The sequence below is a fragment of the Oryctolagus cuniculus genome, chromosome 5 (genome assembly GCF_051225735.1).
Source record: "Oryctolagus cuniculus isolate XC-2025 breed Fujian yellow rabbit chromosome 5, ASM5122573v1, whole genome shotgun sequence".
Lineage (NCBI taxonomy): Eukaryota > Metazoa > Chordata > Mammalia > Lagomorpha > Leporidae > Oryctolagus > Oryctolagus cuniculus.
In genome coordinates, this window is record NC_142871.1 from 22580493 (window position 1) to 22603471 (window position 22979).

At 40.4% G+C, this 22979-nt stretch overlaps 1 protein-coding gene across 6 annotated transcripts in view; it reads left to right on the forward strand.

Moving 5' to 3' along the window:
- The first annotated feature begins 994 nt into the window (after positions 1 to 994).
- The window catches only part of EPM2A (EPM2A glucan phosphatase, laforin), a 286591-nt gene continuing 264606 nt past the window's right edge, over positions 995 to 22979 (forward strand). For 3 of the 6 annotated variants that reach the window (XM_089332589.1, XM_089332588.1, XM_051855294.3), the window contains exon 1: positions 3422 to 3956. In XM_089332589.1, the coding sequence (XP_089188715.1) occupies positions 3656 to 3956 (301 nt within the window). In that variant the 5' untranslated portion in view covers positions 3422 to 3655. The other 3 variants (XM_051855292.3, XM_002714860.6, XM_051855293.3) reach the window with 3 other exon arrangements.

Below are 22979 nucleotides of genomic sequence, written 5' to 3' on the forward strand. Positions count from 1 at the left end.
TTTAAACGTTATTTTAATAGCATAAATTCAATGACAGAAGTGTGGCTAAACAGGCTATTGGGGATATACCGAAGAGGCACTACTTCTCTATGGTGGGATGAGCGGGATGTGGAATCATTGGAATCTACTGGAGATAGATTTGTATATGTAACAAGAAGGGACATGAATTTTTTAAATAGTTGAGAAATGCTGTGGGATTTTGGACAAAGACTTAGGACAGCTTGTGTCCTATTTCTTTAGATTCCCAGCAAGGTTTCAATTTTCCAGCCCAGAAAAATGTTATCTATAACATGCAAAAGTCTCTCAGTTGTACTGAAACTTTTTCTGGAAGGTTTTTGTTTGTTTTAAGCTGCAAAATGAAAAATAATAAATGTGACAATTGAATTCTTAAATCTGTTTTGTTAAGTGGTAAACTAATACTTACAATAGTCTCTGAACCATTTGGATAAAATGTGGATTACATCAGTGAGCGTGTATCTACATACACAATAATATAAGGGAAGATTTATGACAACTCAGGAGCTAGTGAAAGATTGCTTCAGAAAACATAAATCAGCAAAGATTCAAGCCATAGCTTTTCCTAAGGGGGCTTTGAAAGAATTTACATTTGAATTGGATCCTAAAACTCTAAGTTTAAATTTATCACACATTCTTCAAGAAATACTGTAGTTATATAGAAGACAGCACTATAGAAATGAAATGAAATGATACAAGTTTTCTTTGGTCTTTTAAAAATTACTGTCAGAATTGTTATTCTATTGAGATGATTTTTACTCAGCTCATCCCCATAGCATCAAGTATCAGAACTCAGATAAATTATACAAGTAATTCTTTTTAATAATTACCATAATATTTTTGTAATATAAAAAGAAATATCAAATGAAGAACCCAACAAGGAAAAAGATATGGGAATAACATACTTTTTTAACTGGTAAATTTCTTCATCTTGGCCTTTCTTTCTTTCTTTCTTCTTCTTCTTCTTTTTTTTTTTTTTTTTTGACAGGCAGAGTGGACAGTGAGAGAGAGAGACAGAGAGAAAGGTCTTCCTTTGCCATTGGTTCACCCTCCAATGGCCTCCGCGGCCGGCGTGCTGCAGCCGGCGCACTGCGCTGATCCGAAGCCAGGAGCCAGATGCTTTTCCTGGTCTCCCATGCAGGTGTAGGGCCCAAGCACTTGTGCCATCCTCCACTGCCCTCCCTGGCCACAGCAGAGAGCTGGACTGGAAGAGGGGCAACCGGGACAGAATCCTGGGCCTCAACCGGAGTAGAATCTGGTGTGCCGGTGCCGCAGGCGGAGGATTAGCCTATTGAGCTGTGGCGCCAGCCCATCTTGGCTTTTCCATCTGTTTCTGTTGCCTATAGGATTTGTGTATAACAGCATAAAAATTACAATTTCCTACGGCACGAGATCAAATAACCTCTAAATATCAATATATTTATGCCTTTATAGATTCCTCATGATTCACCTGACCATCATTCCTAAGCATAAAATCAGTTACAGGAAATAATTACACGTAGTTCACTTTTTATTAAGAGCTGATAGAGTATAACATTTAAATATGCTGGGACTTAAATGCATTATGTATATTACATATACACAATGAATCACATATCTTTTAATATGCATTAACAGGATACACAGGATATTATTATAGGATAAACAGATACCTTTTAGAACCTGGCTCTTTTCCTTCCTTGCTGTGAGATGTTTACTGAACCTAATGTGCCTCCTTCTCTTCACATCTAGAAGGGGAATAATAATTATAGTTACCTCATAGGATTGGTAAGATAATTAAATGAGATAACATGAATATGAAAACCATGTGTCTGGCACACAGGAAGGGCTCAATTGCAATCATTAAGGCTTATGTTTCCAAATGATTGATGGTCAAAGTGCAATTGAGGTTTTTAAATATGTCTTTTACCCCATATTCTTTCTATTTCCATCTTACTTGGTGCACAACATAGTTATCAAACTTGTACCCTGTTAAGCTTTTGCCATAAAATAAGTTTTAGCTTATCTTGTTTAGGGGTTCAAAGGGTGCTTATTGTAATGGTTAAAATTATTCAATCTCTTTATGAAGACAGAAAAGTAAATAATATCTGAGGTGGATGTTTGGTCTGGTTTTTAAGATGCCACAGATGCAGGCAGCAGAGTAGAATGTGAAAGTTCTAAACTGTTAGCTCCCAGGTCCTTAAGAAATAAGATCAATTAAAGTCTGAATTCCATTGTGGACAAGAAGTATTCTTGGCCAGATGAGTATTATTTTCCTAAAATTATTCTAAAAATATTTTATTACAGTCGTTTGAATAAACTGACTCACATGCCATTGTGAGTTAATGTCTGTTTTGCTACTGAATCAGCCCTAGTTGGCCAGCCTTGCTGCCTTCACATTTTTCTTGATGTTTATCCTTAAGCTTAGCAACCAACCAAACTTTGAGTGAAGTACCAATGTTTAAAGAGTGAAGCGTATTATTAATTTACTAACGGTCCCACAGAGACTGAGTTTGTGCAGTTTACAATTTTTGTACTTCTATTTTATTATGAATGCCTGAGATTTTGGCTTTTTCGTTACTATTCACAAGCTTCCAAACACTGGCAAAAATGGGTCTGTGTGTGCTTTTAATTCACTTAAGAGATCTGTGTTATGTTAAATGTTGGTGACTACACAAATTTTAAGAACATGAGAAAAACTTCATTAAAAAATGTAACAAAATGTAAACAGGATATTTAGCTTATGTCAGTGACAGACTGAAGTATCCTCTTCCCCCAAAGACGTCAGTACAGTATTTTTCTTCTGGTCAATTAGTTATAAACTTGTTTCTTGACTCGAAAATTTTTTAAGTTTAAAAAAATAGTAACCTAGACTAAATTTAAACAAATGGTCTTATTTTTACGCTGTTTCAAAAAAATCATGGAAAGTATACATTAAAATCTCTGAATTATAGTTTTTTTTTTTAGACTTGAAGGGGACTTGGAAGTATTTACTTCAAACACATTGAGAACGCGTTGAATTCACACTGAAAACAAAACACAAATACAGTGTTTTTCAAGGGAGAAAGTGATTATCTTATCAGGCGTCGGACTGCAGAGCAAGGGCAAGGCATAAAACGATCTTTTCTCAGCTCATGGTCTTGCGCTCATTCGTTGCAGAACCCTCAGAGGTGGCAGGTCTTCAGACAGGACGATTCGCTTACACCTGCAGATCACAAAGCACCCGGGATCCAGAGGGAAGAAGTGACTTGGCTAAGACCCGAGGCCGCTACCCAGAGGCCATTCCATTCTTCATGACTCTCCTAGAGATCATTTCCAGGCTCCTGTCCAGATGACTGGACAATCGCGCGGCTTAGGCTTCGTCTCCCTGTTTCCAAGCCTCGTTTTCTCGTCCCTGCTGCCGTCCGAGCAGGCGTTCTAGGTAGGCGCCCACGAGCAGAACCCGGTGGTGCTGCAACAGGCCGCCCCAGAGGCAGGCACAGGCCTAGATGCGGCCCGGGCTCCGGCGCCGCGTGATAAAGCCCAAAATAGGTGCAGACCCACACGTGTCCCCGCCGGCGCCCGGGCCTCCGCTCCAACGCCCAATCGCTGCGGCCGCCTGGCGCTCGGGCCGCGTGGGCCGGCGCTCGGAGACCCGTCCCGGGAGACACCGCCCGTCGCCATGCGCTTCAGGTTCGGGGTGGTGGTGCCGCCCGCCGTGGCCGGTGCCCGCCCGGAGCTGCTGGTCGTGGGGTCGCGGCCGGAGCTGGGGCGCTGGGAGCCGCGGGGCGCCGTGCGCCTGAGGCCGGCGGGCACGGCGGCGGGCGCGGAGGCGCTGGTGCTGCAGGAGCCGGGCCTGTGGCTCGGGGAGGTGGAGCTGGCGGCCGAGGAGGCGGCGCAGGACGGGGCGGAGCCGGGCCGCGTGGACACGTTCTGGTACAAGTTCCTGAAGCGGGAGCCGGGAGGAGAGCTCGCCTGGGAAGGTACTGGCAGCGGGCGCCGCGCGCCGGGCCCAGGCCTGGTGTGGCGCGGCCCGAATCTTCCCGGCGGCGGCTCCCACCGGCGCTGTGTGCCCGCGCGTCTGCTCTCCGCGGGAGCCGCGGCTGACCGTTCGGCGCCGGCCTGCGCTGCCCTGGTTCCTGCGCCGGGCCCGGCCGCGCGGCCCCCGTGGTCCCGCACACCCACCCTCGCCGGGCCGTCCCTTCCCGCCTCGCCGGGCCGGGCCGCGCTCTGCAGCTCTGCCTTGTGCAGTGCGAGACCTCGAAAACCGGATCCGTGCTACTTAAATATAGCGATTTTTTTTTAAGAATTTGAAATTCATGGGAAGTCCTGAGTGTTCCCCTGTTGGTTTTTTTTTTTTCTTCATTCCAGTTTTATGGCGGCTGAGACAGCCTGATTATTCTTAAAGAATGCTATGTACAGGATACTAATACACCAAAGAAGTGTACAAAGGAAAAGCTTCAGGGTCTCCACACCACACTTTAAGCGTATTGCCAATGCAGGTTATAGTGAAATCATTTCTTAAAATTCATGGGAAGAAATGGAGCTAAAAGTAGGAGTTTATTTTGGTGCAAAGTTTTTTTTTTTTTTTAATCTATGCATAGTTTTCTTGCAAAATGCATTTTCCATGCATTATGAGTTTTTTTTTTTCTTTTCCCTCCCAAGTAAACTACACCTTATGCCCATTTCCCACGAACATTCTGTAGGACACTCATACGTGATTTGTATGTGTTAGTATACATTTTCACTTTCACAAAAACTGTATAACGTGTAATTTTGAATCTCGTGGGTTTTTTTTTTTTAACTTAAAATGTTGTGGGTACCATACATTTCCTGACACTACATATAGATGTATTTTATTTAAAAAAATTTATTTGGGAAGGAGAAGGGAACAGAGATGGACACAGAGACAAATATTTAGAGAAAAACGAAGCATACTCCCTTTTGCTGATTCACTTCCCAGATGTCTGCAAAGGCCAACACTAGGCTAGAATGAAGTTGTGAGCCCAGAACTCAGTCCAGGTCTCCCATGTGAGTGGCAGGAAGCCAATTGCTTGAGCCATCCTTACCTCCCAGGTCTCAGTTGGTATGGGACCTAGGTACTCCAATACAGGACACAGGCATTTTAACCAGAGACTTAACTGCTAGACCAAATGTCTACCCCTATTTCATTTTAAAATGGTAGCAAAATATTCTGCATCTACCAATGGGCGTTAAGGTTGTTTTTAATTTTGAATTTTTCTGGTATAAACAATAATGGCTTAATTGAAAGTCCATGTACTTTAGAGTTATCTTTAAGCATTTGGAAATTTTTCTGCAGGAGAACTTCAGAGAAGTAATATTATTAGGTCAAAATTAAGGACTGCTATGTTATACCCCAAAAAAGGAAATAGAAGTGTAGACTCTTGCCAATGACATGTGAATTGAGATAACTTTTTTTAACTGAGATGTGCAAAGTGTTATATTGGAGTATGTGTGAACAACAGTTGTTTAATGCCAATGCAATGAATGATATTTTACAAGTTTGTATGAAAAAATTGACTGTTTGCTTGATATTTTTGGGTAAACAAAGATTCAGCAAAGAAGATGAGTATGCTGACCTATGTGAATTATTATCCTTGTTCCTCTCCTTGTACTCCATTAGGTTTTATGGTCTAGTAGCGTTTATTGTCCTCTCCTTTTGCCATGACAGAAATGAAAGGTGCCTGCTTCAGTTTAATCTTCCTTTACAGGCAATAGTATTATTAATAGAGTAGAATTATTTTATAATAAAATAATAAGGTAATATCTGACCATTTTAATAAAAGTTTAAGTAGTGGAAAACGAAGGTCTACCTTTCTCCAAACTCTCCCCCTTTCCTGTTTTTGGCCTTTCTAATATTCCTCCCAAAACTCTATAATTAGTGTTGCTACTTCTTATTCTATCAGTTTTAATTTTCTGTTTTTAGTTTTTCTGATACAGTAAAAATACACATAATATTTTTCATTAAAATTTTATAGTATGTGTTGATACTTAGTGGATATGCATACAATTAACCATCATCACTTACCATGAACAATAAGGAATTTAATGCAAATTCATTATCTTTTTCCTACTGATTTGTGTATTACTATAAAATTGTTGACTTTCTATTCTAAAAGTTCATTATTGTAATTCTGCTAAGTTACTTCACAAGAAAATAAGAAAAATATCTTACTTGCACATTCCGATCTCCTCATTTTGGCTTCATTCTAATTGTTAAGATTTTATAGTTTATATTTTGTTTTCTAATTGTCCCCTTGCCTTCTAATTTTATGTACATAGACTGATTCTTAGGTTTGTAAGTTAACAAGCATTATGAGAAGTAGTGTAACAAAGTGTTTTAAGATCCAGGATTCTGGAGCCATATTTTCTGGGCTCACCAGCCAGTGTGTGGACCTAGGATGAGTCATTTCATCTCACTGTGCTGTCACTATATTGCCTAAAAAATGAACTTTATTTATTAGAATACAACATACACTAAGTAAAAAGAGGGCATATGCTAAATGTTGTGTAATAGTTATATTCTTCTTACTGTTATTATTAGGAAATCAAGTTGTGCCAGTAGACTGATAAAAAGGGAAATAAATTTTGTGACATAGAGAATATATTTCTGAAAAGAAAAATTCCCCTTTCTTCACTGTTAATCATCCTCAAATTTTATTTAAAAGTAATACTAGACTTTGTTTTACGTCGTATTTGGAGAGAAATGCTTTTCTACAAATTAATGTAATATTTCTTGTTAATTTTTTTAAAAGAATAATTATGCTAATTCTCAAATTTTTTACCTTAATTGTACTAGTTTATGAGTACAAATTGCTTACCTCTTGAAAACACTTTTTCATTGAAGAATTGGAGGATCTTACCTGCTGTGAATCTCATTCACTGAAATATTCTCTCAGATACTGTTTTTCATCTCTAGAAATTCCATCACATACACTTTTTTGTTTATCTCTTGTTTTCATTGCTTCTTGACCATTTCCCTTGTATCTTAGATTTGTATATTCTCTAGTGAGTGATTTTTCTAACAGTTAAGGTTAACATTTCCCTGCCATTTATTTAATGCCTTTTCTTGGTACTGTGGCTGAGCTTTATCTGTGGATCTCTTTTACACATTTTAGATTACATTGCATGTACTTTAAAAAAATAAAAAAATTTATTTAGAATAGGTTTATATTTACAGAAAAGTGGTGAAGATAGTGCAGAGTGTTCATTTACTCCTTACCCATTTCCTGTATTGTTAATGTTTTATGCCATATATTAGTAGAGGATAAACATGGAAATTAAGGAGCCAGTATTGATTTTTTTATTAATTAGGGTCCATATTTCAATCAGGTTCCCTTTTTTTTGGTCTAATATTCATTTTCCTTTTTCAGAATCTCACCCTTAATACCACATTACATTTAGCTTTCATGCTTGTGATTGTTTCTCATACTTTCCCTGTTTCTGAGATGACCTTGGCAGTTATGCAACATATTCATTAAATACTTTGTGGAATGCTCCTCAGTTGGGATTTTCCCAGTGGTTTTCTCATGATTAGACTGAGATTATGGTTTTTTAAATACAATGACATACTTTCAGTTTATTTCATAATCAAAAGATTAACCCTCCATTAAGTAAAGAATTCAACAAATACTAAAAAGAAAAAAACACTGTTCTTCAACAGTAAAGACAAGGAGTGTAAACAAGAATCAGTTCTCAAAATGTTAATTTTGCTTATATACATTACTTTTTGGTAGTCTATTAGTTACCACAGTGTAGCAAAAACATATGGTATTTTTGGGGGAGACTGGCTTATTTGACTAAACTTAATGGTTTCCAGTTGCATCCATTTTGTTGTGAAAAACAGGATTTCATTCTCTTTTATAGTTGAGTGTGTGTGTGTGTACCACATTTTCCTTATCCAGTCATTGGATGATGGGCATCTGGGTTGATTTCATATCTTAGCTATTATGAATTGAGCTGCAATAAACATGGTGTACAGATGCTCTTTCATATGCTGATTTCATTTTGTTAGGGTAAATTCTCAGGAGTGGGATGGCTGGGTCATATGGTAGATCTGTTTTCAAATTTTAGAGGAATCTCCATATTGTCTTTCACAATGGCTATACTAGTTTACATTCCCACCAACAGTATATTTGGGTACCTTTTCTCCACATCCTTGCCAGCATTTATTGTTTGTTGATTTCTGTATGAGAGCCATTCTGACTGGGGTGAGGTGAAACCTCATTGTGGTTTTGAATTGCATTTCCCTGATGGCTTGTGATCCTGAGCACTTTTTTTTTATGTGTCTGATGGCCATTTGAATTTCCTCTTTTGAAAAATGCCTATTCAAATCCTTTGCCTATTTCTTAACAGGATGGTTTATTTGTTGTTGTTAAATTTATTGAGCTCTTTATAGATTATGGATATTATTTTTCAATTCAATAGTTTGCAAATATTTTTTCCATTCTGTCAGTTGCCTTTTCACTGTGCTGAGTGTTTCTTTTGCAGTGCAGGTATCTCTCATCTATGTAATCCCATTTGTCAATTTTGGCTTTGGTTGCCTGTGCTTCTGGGGTCTTTACCCAAGAAGTCTTTGCCTATGTCACATCTTGCAGAGTCTCCCCAATTATCTCCTCTAGTAATTTGATGGCACCAGGTTGTGGATTTGGGTCTTTGGTGCATTTTGAGGGTTTTTTTTTTTTTTTTTTTTTTTTTGTGTAACTTGTAAGGTAGGGTTCTTGTTTCATACTTCTGCATGTGAAGGGAATTATGGGTTTTGCTGAGATGATTACAGAGGTAAAATGTCTTTTTTTTTTTTTTTTCTGACAGGCAGAGTTAGACAGTGAGAGAGAGAGACAGAGAGAAAGGTCTTCCTTCCGTTGGTTCACCCCACAAATGGCCGCTATGGCCAGTGTACTGCTGCTGTTGCACTGCGCCGATCCGAAGCCAGGAGCCAGCTGTCTCCTCCTGGTCTCCCATGCGGGTGCAGGGCCCAAGCCTTGCCTTCCCAGGCCACAGCAGAGAGCTGGATTGGAAGAGGGGCAACCGGGACAGAATCCGTCGCCCCAACCGGGACTAGAACCCAGGGTGCTGGCGCCGCAGGTGGAGGATTAGCCAAGTGAGCCATAGTGCCAGCTGGTAAAATGTCTTTTTTTTTTTTTAAATTTCTTTATTTAAAAATGAAAGTTACAGAGAGAGAATGAGAAAGAGACATCTCTCATCTGCTGATTTGCTCCTCAATGGCAGCATTGGCTGAAGCTTGGACCAGACCGAAGCCAGGATCTCCCATATAGGTAGCAGGAACCCAAGTACTTGAGCCATCTTGCACTGCTTTCCCAGGTATATTATCAAGAAGCTAGATTCAAAGTGGAGCAGGTGGGACTTGAAGTGGCACTCATATGGGATGCCATCATTGCAGGTGATGACTTAACCCATTGGGCCATGCCTTCATTGTAAAATGTTTTGCTTGTCTCATCATATCAAGTGTGTATGCCTTCAACATGACTCATTTCTGGGGGCAGGCATTTGGCCCAGAGGTTAAGACATTGCTTAGGGTACCCGCAATCCATGTTGATGTGTCTAAGTTCAAGTCCCAGCTCCACTCCTGATTCTCTCTTCTTGTTAATGTGCACAATGGGAAGCAGCAATGTTGTCTCAAGTGGGTGGGTCTATGCCGCTCATGTGGGTGACCCAGATTGAGTTTTGGGATCAAGGCTTCAACCTGGTGTTTCAGGCTGTTATAGGCGTTTGAGGGGAGTGAACCAGCAGATGGGAGCTCTGTCTGTGCCTTCCAAATAAATAAAATATGTAAATTTAAAAATCCAAGTACTGTTGATACAGATGGTGATCAAGTAGCTGGGGCAGTATTAGTTTTCCGTCGTGTAAAGTTACTGTCTTTCCTCCGTTTCTGTGTCATCATGCACAACCCACATTTAAGGAGTGGGAAGTTATATGCTACCTCCTTGTTGACAGGATATTTATAGAAACTACTTGGAATTTGTTTGCCTGGGGGATTTGTTTCTTCTCACCCTCATTTATTTATTCAATAACTTTTAAATTAGTGTGCATCCATGGTTATTGTTTTTTGCTTTGGGTCTCTTACTACTTTCTTAATTTTGTTGTTCAATTTGTTGTAGATTTAGCCATTGAGAGCCCTTTCAGTAGTCCCTGTCTCTTGTGATGTTCCCCCATTGTTGTGTGTATTATGTTTTTTGTGTATTTGTTTTTGAGAACTTTTTTACTTTTTGGCACTACGAAGTGCTCTGGGAACATCTTTTGTAGACCTTCTCACGATAAGATTAACCATTTCTCCCAAGAGCTCTGTTTTGTGTCAAATGCTATTAGAAACCAAGATTCGAGTACTTGGTGTGCTTGTTGCTTCAGGCATATTGTTGTTTGTTGGTCCGCTGAACCCATAGAACATTGAAATATTTATGGATATATTAATTAACTTTATGTGTGCCTGGGGAACAGATACATACACACATATGTATATTAGTATGGTCTAAACTGTGTTTTTCTTGTAAAATCAGATTAATTGATTTGGGATTTTCTTCTTTCATGCCAAAGATTCTAACTTTTTAATTATAGCCTTCCATTAAATTGTGTCCCCACCCAATAGTGCTCTAGATAAGGTTTTATATTTTTAGATTTCAATGACTGTACATTTGACATTCAGATTTTTTTTTACTCAAATATAGTTTGTCTTCATTTCGTATTATCTTTTGTACCACAGTATTGTCTGTGTTGCAGTGGAATTGATATATGAAGATTTTGAGTCCTTCAGTACTCTATTAAGATTTAAGGAGACTTTATGTCCATAAGATAACAAATTACTTTGCTGTTTCTATAACAAAGTACTACAGTTTGATTGGCATAAACAAGAGAAATCTGTTTGTTGTCCCACAATTCTAGGGCCTAGCAGTTTGTGATCAAGGTGTCGGCAGGGCAGGGTGGATTCCTTCTGTGGGGTGTCTGAAGTTTCTGTTCCAGGCTTTTCTTTTTGGATTATGCATGGCCACTTTCTCCCTGTACTTTCCCATTATCTGCTCTTTGCCTGTCTCTGCCTGCAAATCTCTTCTTGTAAGAGCACTGCTCATATGGGATTAGAGCAGACCCTTATGACCTCCTTTTAACTAGATCTCCTCTATAAAAACCCTATCTGCAATGAGTGAGGACTTCAACATATGAATTTTCAAGGACATAGTCCAACCCAGAATGGATAATAAGCTTTTTTTCAGTATTTTACTCATCAAATTGTTCTTAATATTCCAGGTGTCATGATTTGGCCCTTTCCCTTCCATACTGTATCACCTGTATCAGGGAGAACAAAGATGAGTGAATTTTAATAGCTCATACACAATCTCTGAACTTTGAGACATCACTGATGAGAAACTCTGTTATTTATTATTAGTGGAAGGGGAATTGAGAGAAAAGAAATATGAGAGAAATACAGAGGTGTGTTGACTCTCCTGATCCTTTCTTATGACATCTCTCTTAATCCTCCCTTCTTTCTTTTCAACAGAACATTCATTTAATGTGTTGCTTCAGCCAGAATGATTTGAAGTTTTGAGAACATTGTCGAGAATTTTTTTAAAATTAAAAATGAAAGGTGTTTTTTTTTCTCCCCATTCTTGGTTCAGACCATAGCCTCATTCATACCCAATGCAAATTGTACCAGACTAAAACAGTACAGGAGTAGAAATTACTGTAGTTTCTCATTATGTCTCCCTACATACACAGTTTTTCAGCATTTGCCAGAGTTCGTGGGAGCAGAAATGACAAGGCTTGAGACTTTTAGGTGACTTGCTCATTTTCTCCTGAAGCAGATGGAGTTGTAATCTTAGACCAAATTAAAAGACATACTGTAAATGCTTACACAATGGAAGGGAAAAAAGGTTTGAACCCTCCCCTGCCTGCATTGTTCCCCAAAAGATGCTAGAGCAACTACAGTGTTTTGAGATGATCATTGGTGACATTATCAGAAACAAAAAAGTAATACTTTGGATAAAGTATTTGTTTTAACTAGTATAACAAAATTTATAATGTTTAGAAAATAAGATGTTTCTGATGTGGCTTTTTCCTTTGTGCAAAATAATGCTAGTGTGTGTGTGTGCACGTGTATGTGGTGTTATGCGCATGTGTTTTAGTGTGTGTGTATGTGTGTACATGTGTAGTAAGAGTAGATGGGAGCCGGTGCCGTGGCTCACTAGGCTAATCCTCCGCCTAGCGGCGCCGGCACACCGGGTTCTAGTCCCGGCCGGGGTGCCGGATTCTGTCCCGGTTGCCCCTCTTCCAGGCCAGCTCTCTGCTGTGGCCAGGGAGTGCAGTGGAGGATGGCCCAGAGTGCTTGGGCCCTGCACCCCATGGGAGACCAGGAAGAAGCACCTGGCTCCTGGCTTTGGATCAGCGCGGTGTGCCGGCCGCAGCGCACCGGCCGCGGAGGCCATTGGAGGGTGAACCAATGGCAAAGGAAGACCTTTCTCTCTGTCTCTCTCACTGCACTGTCCTCTCTGCCTGTCACAAAAAAAAAAAAAAAAAAAAAAAAAAAAAAAAAAAAAGTAGATGGAAAGGGGTCGGTGCTGTGGTGCAGCAGGTTAAAGCTCTGGTCTGAGGCGCCGGCATCCCATTTGGGCGCTGGTTCTAGTCCTGCCTGCTCCTCTTCCGATCCAGCTCTCTGCTATGGCCTGGGATAGCAGTAGAAGATGGCCCAAGTTCTTGGATCCCTGCACCCGCGTGGGAGACCAGGAAGAAGCACCTGGCTCCTGGCTTCAGACTGGTGCAGTGTTGACCGTTGTGGCCATCTTGGGAGTGAACCGGCCGATGGAAGACCTCTCTCTCTGTCTCTACCTCTCTATGTAACTCTTTCAAATAAATAAAATAAAAAAGAGTAGATGGGAAAAAGATTATGAATGGTGCTTGCAGAAAGGTTTCAAATGGCCTAAGGAAACTGTGGAAGTCTGAGGGGATGTCAGCTTCCTGTGAACCAGGCAGACAGACACTGGCAGGGCATATCTGACCTGGGGACTCTGCTAGGTTGAGAGTTGCCTCTGTGTGTTGGTGTCAGTGTTGGTGTCTGGACTTCCATTTCAATAAGTTCAGTAGCATGTTTTGTTATTTGAGCACCATCACCAATTTGAATTTCATTAACTGGAAAATTCTCTCGTTTTTTTTGTTCCAGATTAATATTTGAGAGAGAGAGAGAGAGAGAGAGAGAGAGAGAAAAGAAGAAGAAGGAGAAGGAGAGGGGGGCGAAGGAGGGGAGAGGGGAGAAGGGAGAGGATCTTCCATCCTCTGGTTTATTCCCCAGATGGCCAGAATGGCCAATGCTGGGCTTGTTGGCAGCCAGAAGCCAGGAGCTTCATACTGGTGTCTTACATAGGTAGCCAGGGCCCAGACACTTGGGCTGCCCTCTGCTGCTTTTCGCAGGCCATTTGCAGTGTGCTGGATTGGCAGCAGAGCAGCTGGGACACAACCAGCACCCATATGGGATGCTGTCATCACAGGTTGTAGCCTCAACTGCTATGCCATAATGCTAGTCTTCAAGTTCTCAGTTTTCTGCTCTGATGCTGGGGTCCTGGCCTGTGTCTGGCTAGCCCAGGTCTGTAAATATAGCCATTATATATAAGAGTGAGAAGCTTAGCGTTTTCAATCCTGTGACCTTCATGCTTTTATATGGTAAATTAGAATGTCACATTAACATAGAGCTCTATCCTGAATTTTAGATAATTAAAACCTTAGAGAATTAGGGGAATGTTTACTATGAAATTATTTCCTTGTTCAGTTTGATCATAAAAGGCTCTATACTGTTTCTATGAGCAATAAGAATTTTTAACATAGTGTGATCTGTAATGTGAAACTTTCTGGATATTATATCTGTAGATTTTTATGAATTCTTAGTATCTTTGAGAAAAACTAAATTAGTTATCCAGAATCTAGTTAGTGTATACAGATATTCTTTGTAAATGGAAGTAAAGCATTTTACATAAAGCATGGGCTAAATAAACCCTAAATGGTTTATTTATGTTAGTTTTTGGGGATCTTTCTCACATTTTTTCAGAATGAAGGGGTATCCCATAAAAGAAATACTTATTTTTGAAACTTTTTATTTATTTAATTTATTTGTAAGACATAGAGACAGAGATCTCTCTTCTGGTAATTTACTCCCCAAATGCCCATAACAGCTAGGACTGAGCCAGGCTGAATCCTGGAGACTGGGACTGAGTCCAGGTCTCCCACAGGGGTGACAGGGATCCAACTATTTAACAACTTCCAGAGTGCGGGTCAGCAGAAAGCTGGAATCAGGAGTGGAGCCAGGGCTTGAACACAGGAACACTTATATGGGATTCAGTTGTTCTACATGGTGTCTTAACTGCTATGCCAAATGCCTGCCCAAAAAAGTATTTATTGAAAAAGTTCTGTACCCTAGTGCTGTGTGTATTTTTTACACAGACTTCTGTCTTTTCTTACATGGCCTGGTTAAAAATGTGATTCTGAAGTTTTCACTTTGAAAGCATTTTCTTTTGATTATGATTGAAGAGGTTTTATTATTTCTCAGAGGGAAGTACTTAGAATTCATTACTGAATCAGTCAGTCTAATTAGAAGTGAGGAATGTAGAGATGCATAATCCAAACCAGACTTAAAATATGCAAAAACTCTTTTGGATATTATGATATTACAAAGGAAAAATGCCATAAAAACAAAAATGCCTTAATTTCATTAAATCACATATTTAGAATTTGCTAAAACTTTATTTTAGTCAAATATAAAAAAAACACTAATGATTCAGACTCAGTATTTGATGTCTGTGTTCTTCTCAGTTAATGAATGTCGTTGAATCCCTATACACTGGAGTTGGGGTGGGAACTGAAAGTTTCAAAGATGAAAAACATTAGGACTGGTGTTGTGGTACAGTGGTTTGCTGCATCCCATATGAGTACTGGTCAATTCCTAGCTGCACCATTTTCAGTCCAGCTTCCTGCCAATGATCCTGGGAAAGTAGCCAAAGATGAACTAAGTGTTTGGGTCTCCACAACCCATGTGGGAGACCCAGATGGATTTCCATACCCTTAGCTTTGGCCTGGCCCAGGCCTGGCCATTGTAATTATTTTGAGGAATGAACCAGCAGATGGAATATTTCTCTATCTCTCTGTCTCCCTCTCACCTTAATGCTGCATTTTTTAAAAAAATTATTTAATGTATACAAACTTCATGCATTTCATTCCATATATACAAATTTAGGAACATAGTTATTCTTTCTACCTCACCCTCCCTCCTGCTCACAATCACAGCCTTTATCAACCTCTCTCTCCTATTACCACTCTTAATTTTTACAAGATCTGTTTTCAATTTCCTTTATACTCATAAGATTAACCCCACAGTAAGTATAGAATTCAACAAATAGTATGAGGAAAAAAATCAACACTGTTCCTCAACAGTAGAGACAAAGGCAGTAAGAATCATTGGCTGTCAAATGTCAATTTCGTTTTTATACATAACATTTTAGATACTCTATTATTACCACAGATAAAGGAAAACATATGCTATTTGTCTTTTGGGAACTGGCTTATTTCAATAAGTATAATGGTTTCCAGTGGAATCCATGTTGTTGCAAAACACAGGATTTCATTTATTTTAAATCATTGAGTAGTATTCCCTAGTATAGTATATATGCTATAATTTCTTTATCCAGTCATCAGTTGATGGACATCTGGGTTAATTTCACATCTTAGCTGTTGTGAATTGAGCTGCAATGAAAATGAGAGTACAGATAACTCTTTCATATGCTGATTTCATTTCCCTTGAGTAAATTCCAAGGAGTGGAATGACTAGGTCAAACGGTAGGTCTATATTCAGCTTTCTGAGGTATCTCCATTCTGTCTTCCATAGTGGCTATACCAGTTTACATTCCCACCAGCAGTGGATTAGGGTACCTTTTCCCCCACATTCTCGCCAGCATTTTTGCTTCATGAGTTTTGTATGAGAGCCATTCCAACTGGGGTGAGCTGAAACCTCATTTTAATTTTGATTTGCATTTCCCTCATGGCTAGTGATCCTGAGCATTTTCATGTGTCTTATTGGCCGTTTGAATTTCTTTATTTTTTTTTTTTTGAATTTCTTCATTTTGAAAAATGCCTGTTCAAGTCCTTTGCCCATTTCTTAACTGAATTGTTTGTTTTTTTTTTTGTTGTTGTTGAGTTTCTTGAACTCTTTATATATTATGGATATCAATCTTTTATCAGATGCATAGTTTGCAGATACTTCTCCCATTCTGTTGTTTGCCTCTTCACTTTTCTGATTATTTATTTTGGAGTGTAGAAGTTTCTGATTTTGATGTATTCCCATTTGTAAATTTTGGCTTTGATTACCTGTGCTTCTGGGTTTTTTTTCCAAAAAGTCGTTGCCTATGCCAGTATCTCATAGATTTCTCCAATGTTCTCTAGTAATTTGATGGTATCACATTTGTTCTTCAGTTTTTAAATTTGATTTATTACATTTATTAATTTGTGAATTTTGAACCATCCCTGTATACTAGGGATTAAATCCCACTTGGTCTGGGTGAATGATCTTTCTGATGTGTTGATGAATTCCATTAGCTAGTATTTTTTTAGGATTTTTATGTTTATTTGTCTATAATTCTCCTTCTCTCTTGTATATTTTTCAGGTTTAGGAATTAAGATGATGCTGGCTTCACAGAAGGAGTTTGGGAGATTACCTCCTTTTTCATTCTTGTGAATAGCTTGAGATAAGAATTGGAGTTAGTTCTTTAAATGTTTGGTAGACTTCAGCAGTGAAGTCTTGGGCTTTTCTTTGTTGGAAGGGTCTTTATTACAGATTCAGTCTCAATCTTTGTTATTTGTCTGTTCAGTTTTTTTTTTTTTTTTTTTTTTTTTTTTATGTCTTCGTGACTCAATTTCCGTAGATTATATGTGCCAGGAATCCATTTTTTTAGATTTTCTGATTTGTTGGCACATAAATGTTTCTAGTAATTGCTGATGATTCTTTTTATTTCTGTATTATCTATGGTTACATTTCCTTTTCATCTCTGGTTCTATTGATTTGGTTCTTCTCCCTCTTTTTTTTTGTTATTTGTGTCAATGATATATCAATTTTTTTTCAAGCGCCAGTCTTCATATCACTGATCTTTTGTGTTTTCTTTTTTGGTTTTAATTTTGTTTATTTCTTCTCTAATTCAGTTATTTCTCTCATCATTGCTATTTAGAATTTTGGTTTGTTGTTTTCCTAGGTTCTTGAAATGCAATGATATATCATTTATTTGGTGCCTTTTTAATTTCTTGATGTAGGCACCAGTTGTTATAAACTTCCTTCATAACACTGCTTTTGCTGTATCCCATAAATTTTTTTTTTGACAGGCAGAGTGGACAGTGAGAGAGAGAGACAGAGAGAAAGGTCTTGTCTTTCTTTTTCCGTTGGTTCACCCTCCAATGGCCGCTGCAGCCGGCGCACCACGCTGATCCGAAGCCAGGAGCCAGGTGCTTCTCCTGGTGTCCCATGCGTGTGCAGGGCCCAAGGACTTAGGCCATCCTCCTCTGCATTCCTGGTCCATAGCAGAGAGCTGGACTGGAAGAGGAGCAACCGGGACAGCATCCAGCGTTCCAACCGGGGCTAGAACCCGGGGTGCTGGTGCCGCAGGTGGAGGATTAGCCTAGTAAGCTGTGGCACCGGCCCCATAAATTTTTTTTTTGACAGGTAGAGTTAGACAGAGAGAGAGAGAGAGAGAGAGAGAGAGAAAGGTCTTCCTTTTTCCGTTGGTTCACCCCACAGGTGGCCGCTACGGCCAGCGCGTTGAGGCTGGCTCACTGCACTGATCCGAAGCCAGGAGCCAGGTACTTCCTCTTGATCTCCCATGCGGGTGCAGGGCCCAAGGACTTGGGCCATCCTCTGCTGCCCTCCTGGGCCACAGCAGAGAGTGTCTTGGAAGAGGAGCGACCAGGACTAGTACCTGGTGCCCCAACTGGGACTAGAACCCGGTGTGCTGGCGCTGCAGGTGGAGGATTAGCCAAGTGAGCCACGGCGCCGGCCTTTTGATTTCTTCCATGAACCACTGTTTATTTAGGAGCATGTTTTTTAGTCTCCATGTGCTTATATATGTTCTAAAAATTCTTGAGTTGTTAATTTCCAGCTTAATTGTGATCTACAAAGATGTATGGTATGATTTTAATTTTTTGAAAATACTGAGACTTGCATTATGGCCTAGCATGTGGTCTATCCTAGAGAAAGTTCCATGTATTGATGATAAGAATTTGTATTCTGCAACTGTGGGATGACTGTTTCTCTAGATATCAGATAGACCCATTTGGTTAATGTAGATTAGCTGGGTGTGTTTTTTTTTTGTTGTTGTTGTTGATTTTCTGTCTGGTTGATCTGTCCATTGATGAAAGTGGGTTGTTAAAGTCTCCTGTTAGTATTGTATTGGAGTCTGTGTCTTCCTTTAGGTCCATTAGTATTTTTTTTAATATATCTTGGTGCCCTGATATTGGGTGCATATACATTTATTATAGTCACATCTTCTTGTAGATACCTTAATCATTATATAGTGTCCTTCTTTTCTTTTTTAACAGTTTTTGTGTTAAAGTTGATTTTGTCTGATATTTTAGGATGGCTAAACCTGCTCTGTTTTGCTTCCTGTTAGCATGGAATATTATTTTCCATCCTTTCACTTCCAGTCTGCATGTATCTTTGTTGATGAAGTGTTTTTCTTGTAGGCAGCAAAGAGGTAGGTCTTGTTGTTTTAATACATTCAGCCAGCTTATATCTTTTAATTGGAGGGTTTAGACCATCTACATTCAAGGATACCATTGATAAGTAATGACTTGGCTCTGCCATTTTTCACAAATATTCCTATCATTTACTTTAGATTTCCTTTTACTTTTTTTTTTTTTTTTTGGACAGGCAGAGTGGACAATGAGAGAGAGAGAGAGACAGAGAGAAAGGTCTTTCTTTTTCCGTTGGTTCACCCTCCAATGGCCGCTGCGGTTGGTGCGCTGTGGCCGGTGCACCGCGCTGATCCTATGGCAGGAGCCAGGTGTTTCTCCTGGTCTCCCATGGGGTGCAGGGCCCAAGTACTCGGGCCATCCTCCACTGCACTCCCTGGCCACAGCAGAGAGCTGGCCTGGAAGAGGGGCAACCGGGACAGGATCCGGCGCCCCGACCGGGACTAGAACCCGGTGTGCCGGCGCCGCAAGGCGGAGGATTAGCTTAGTGAGCCATGGCACCGGCTAGATTTCCTTTTACTTTTACTGGGAGATTTTCTGCCATCAGATTGTTTCATAATTATGACTATCTTTTTCTGTTTCTGTGTGTAGGACATCCTTAAGCATCTTTTGTAAGACTGCATGAGTGGTAACAAACTCTTTAAATTTCTGTTTGTTATGGAAAGTCTTTGTTTCACCCTCATTCCTAAATGAGAGCTTTGCAGGGTACAGTATTCTGGGTTGATATATATATTTTTTTTTTCTCATAAGACTTGGACTGTGTCTCTCTATTCTCTACTAGCCTGTAGGGTTTCTGATGAAAAGTCAGCTGTGAGTATAATTGGAGACCAGCTGAAAGTTATCTGGCATTTATCTCATGAATATTTTAGAATCTTTTCTTTATCTTTTACTGTGGACTGTTTGACTACACTGTGTTGTGGTGAAGATCTGTTCTGGTCAAATATATATGTAATTCTGTGAGTCTCATGTATTTGTTTTTTTATTTTTATTTTTATTTTTTTGACAGGCAGAGTGGACAGTGAGAGAGAGAGAGACAGAAAGGTCTTCCTTTGCCATTGGTTCACCCTCCAATGGCTGCTGCAGCCAGCGCGCTGCAGCTGGTGCACCACGCTGATCCGAAGCCAGGAGCCAGATGCTTTTCCTGGTCTCCCATGGGGTGCAGGGCCCAAGCACTTGGGCCATCCTCCACTGCACTCCCTGGCCACAGCAGAGAGCTGGCCTGGAAGAGGGGCAACCGGGACAGAATCCGGCGCCCTGACCGGGACTAGAACCTGGTGTGCTGGCGCCGCCAGGCTAATGCCTGTTGAGCCGCAGCGCCAGCCAAGTCTCATGTATTTGGACATACCTTTCTCCAAATTAGGGGAGTTTTCTGTAATTATTTTATTGAATGTGCCTTTTAATCAATTCTCCCCACACCTTCAGGAACTCCTAAGACTCACATATTTGGTCATTCGATAGTATCCCATATATCTCCAACTCTGTTTTTAATTTTTCTAATTTCTTCTTTTTCTTATTTGGCTTAAAAATTTCCAAACATTTGTCTTCTAGCTCAGATATTCTTTCTTCTGCCTCACCAAATCTGTTGTTAAGGCTTTCCTTATTTTTCATTTGGCATAGCAAATTCTTCGTTTCTAATATTTCATTTTGTTTTCTCTTCAAGATGTCAATTTCATGTGAATTTTTCATTCATGTCATATATGGAATTCTTTAATTTGTGAATTTACTTCTCATTGCTTCTGAGTAATCTTATGATTACTCTTTTGAATTCTGCTTCAGGCATTTAATCAATCTCTTCATCTTCATGTTCTGATGTTGAAAGGTTGTTTTATTCTTTTGGGGAGTCTTGTTGTCTTCCTTATTCTTGTTTCTTTAATATCTGCATTTACTTTTAGGCATTTGTGGAGATACTTTTTTTTTTCCTCTTATAGCTTTTATCTTTGACTATGCTTCAGTGGCTTAGTCAAGTGTCTGCTCTTTCAGTGAATACCCAGAGGAGTGTGCTGGGCGTGACCAGGAAGCTCTGGTCAGTGCTCAGGGTAGAGTGAGTACCCAGGGTGATACCCAGGTTGATGGTGGTAGATCTCCTGTTTTTTTTTTATTTTTTTTATTTTATTTTTTTTTATCAGCAGGGAGGGTTTGATCTCTTCTGTTGGCATACTCTCACGCTCACCTCTTCTCTTCCAAGGTGAGCAGTGCTGAGGTGTTAGCTCACTGTGGGTGCGGTACTTATCCACTCTGATTTAGGAACTGCACAAAGGATCTGTGCAGTCCTCAGTGTGAACACAGATCATGTTGCAGTCACCCAGCCCATGCAGTCAGGGAGCTCAGAGCATGTGGAGCTGCCCACAGTGATTGCCCAGAGACTCATCTATACCCTGCCCCCTTTTGTGTAGTCAGAGTTCCCACAGTCTCAGCACAGAAGAGCCCACAGTCACGTATAGAGGATCTGCTCTGCCCCACTGGACTCCCCCATCCACAGAGAGGCAGAGAGATTCCCTGAGCCAGCTGCCCTTGGGTGTTCCACTTTGGTGGTTTCAGTCCCTTAGCCTGTATATGTTGAGAGGCTGGGGGCAGCTCACAGTGCCATGTGGGTGTCCAGCCCCCTGTCATTCCTCCCAGCCAGACTCGAAATCAGTGGGGAGTGCAGATTTTTCTGTCTGGTAAACCCCTGTATCACATGTGTACACAAGAGCCACAGGTTGCAGCCCCCTCTCATTTCACAGTAGTGTTTCCTCACCATCAGTCGCCAGGTTCGTGATCCTGAGCCCCTGCTACAGCTACTGAGAAGATGGCATCTTGTCTGGACCAGCTGCTGGGTGCATGCACAAGAGCTGGCTCAGCTGTTACATATGTTCAAAATGGTGCCTGCCCTCTCAACCAGTTGCTGGATGCCATTGTGGCAGTGACAGAGAGAGAGAAATGTGCCCCTATTTCTGCTATGTTAGCAGGTACATAGTCCCCCACAGGGATCCAGGCTGGATTCATGCCAGGGTCTCCCCACAGCTTTATTACCAGTGGCATGGCCTGCTGCAGTCTGATCTTACCTCACTCTCCAAAGCTGGCATTATCTCAGGCTCTTGGCTGCTGGGATCCTGTGTTGTGTCAGTGCCCGTGATGTGTGCCTGTCCCTCCACATAGGTACGCGAGTCCCTCTTACTCCTGTAGAATTTCCACTGCAGTTTAACCCTATCTGTCCCATGAACTCTTTCAAATAAATACATAAATCTTCCAAAAAAAGATGAAAACTTCACAGCTCTTGAGTTTATGAGACATTTTTCAGCCAAACAACAACAACAGAAACCAAAACAAAAAAAAAAAACACCAAAAAAAGAAAGGTAAAAGAAGTTTGAAAATGTGCATTTGTGCACCTTAATGGAAGGAGTTCATCTCTGTGGGCATTCAGGAAGGAGAAGGTGCCAGGGAAGGCATTTAAAAAATTATTATCCCTGATTGTGGTTTAAATTTTAGTTTCCTTTTTGCAAAAGTTTTTAAAAGATTTATTTGTGAGAGAAAGAGAGAGAATGAGAGAATATGAATCTCAGTTGCCCATCTGCTAATTCACTAGGGAGCCACGAATACCACCTGGAGACACAGCTGCAGTATCCTACATCTGCTGCCTTCCTGCGTTAGTACGAAACTGGAGCTGGCAGTAGAGCCAGTATTTGAACCCAGGCTCTGATGTGGCTTTCCCAAGGGTGTCTCAACTGCTAGACCAAATGCTCTCCTTGAAAAAGACTTTGTACAAGGATAGTATGTTGAACTTGATGGTTAGTGAAGAATTAGGATCTCCTCTCATTTATTTTGTTTCTGAAATTATGGGAATAAACAAAGAAAAATTATTTTTAAAATATGGCTTAGTTTGAATCTCAGAAGAAAATGGGTGCTCTAATTTTATCCTCCATGAGAGCTGGTGAGGAGAAAGGATAGTTTCATTAAACTGAGAAGGGAAAAACCAAAGTCGGAGAGATACAGAGGCATTTAATTCTGTGCTGGTGGGTCTTCCTGTGAGTGTTGTGGTGAGCTGGGCCAAATTGCATGAACATCAGCTCTTGTGTGAAGGAATCCCGAAGGAGAAGACTGCTGTAGGGTAGCTGATGGGGAGAGTAGAACGGGGACTGCAGCAGGATGGAGGAACCCACTGTGGGATGGTCATTAGAGCCTTCTTACTGGAAGCCTAGAGGAGCTGGATAAGAACAGACTTGCCTGCCTGCCTTTGTTTCTCTTTCTTTCTCTTACTCTCTCTCTCTCTTTATTTTAAACATTCCACT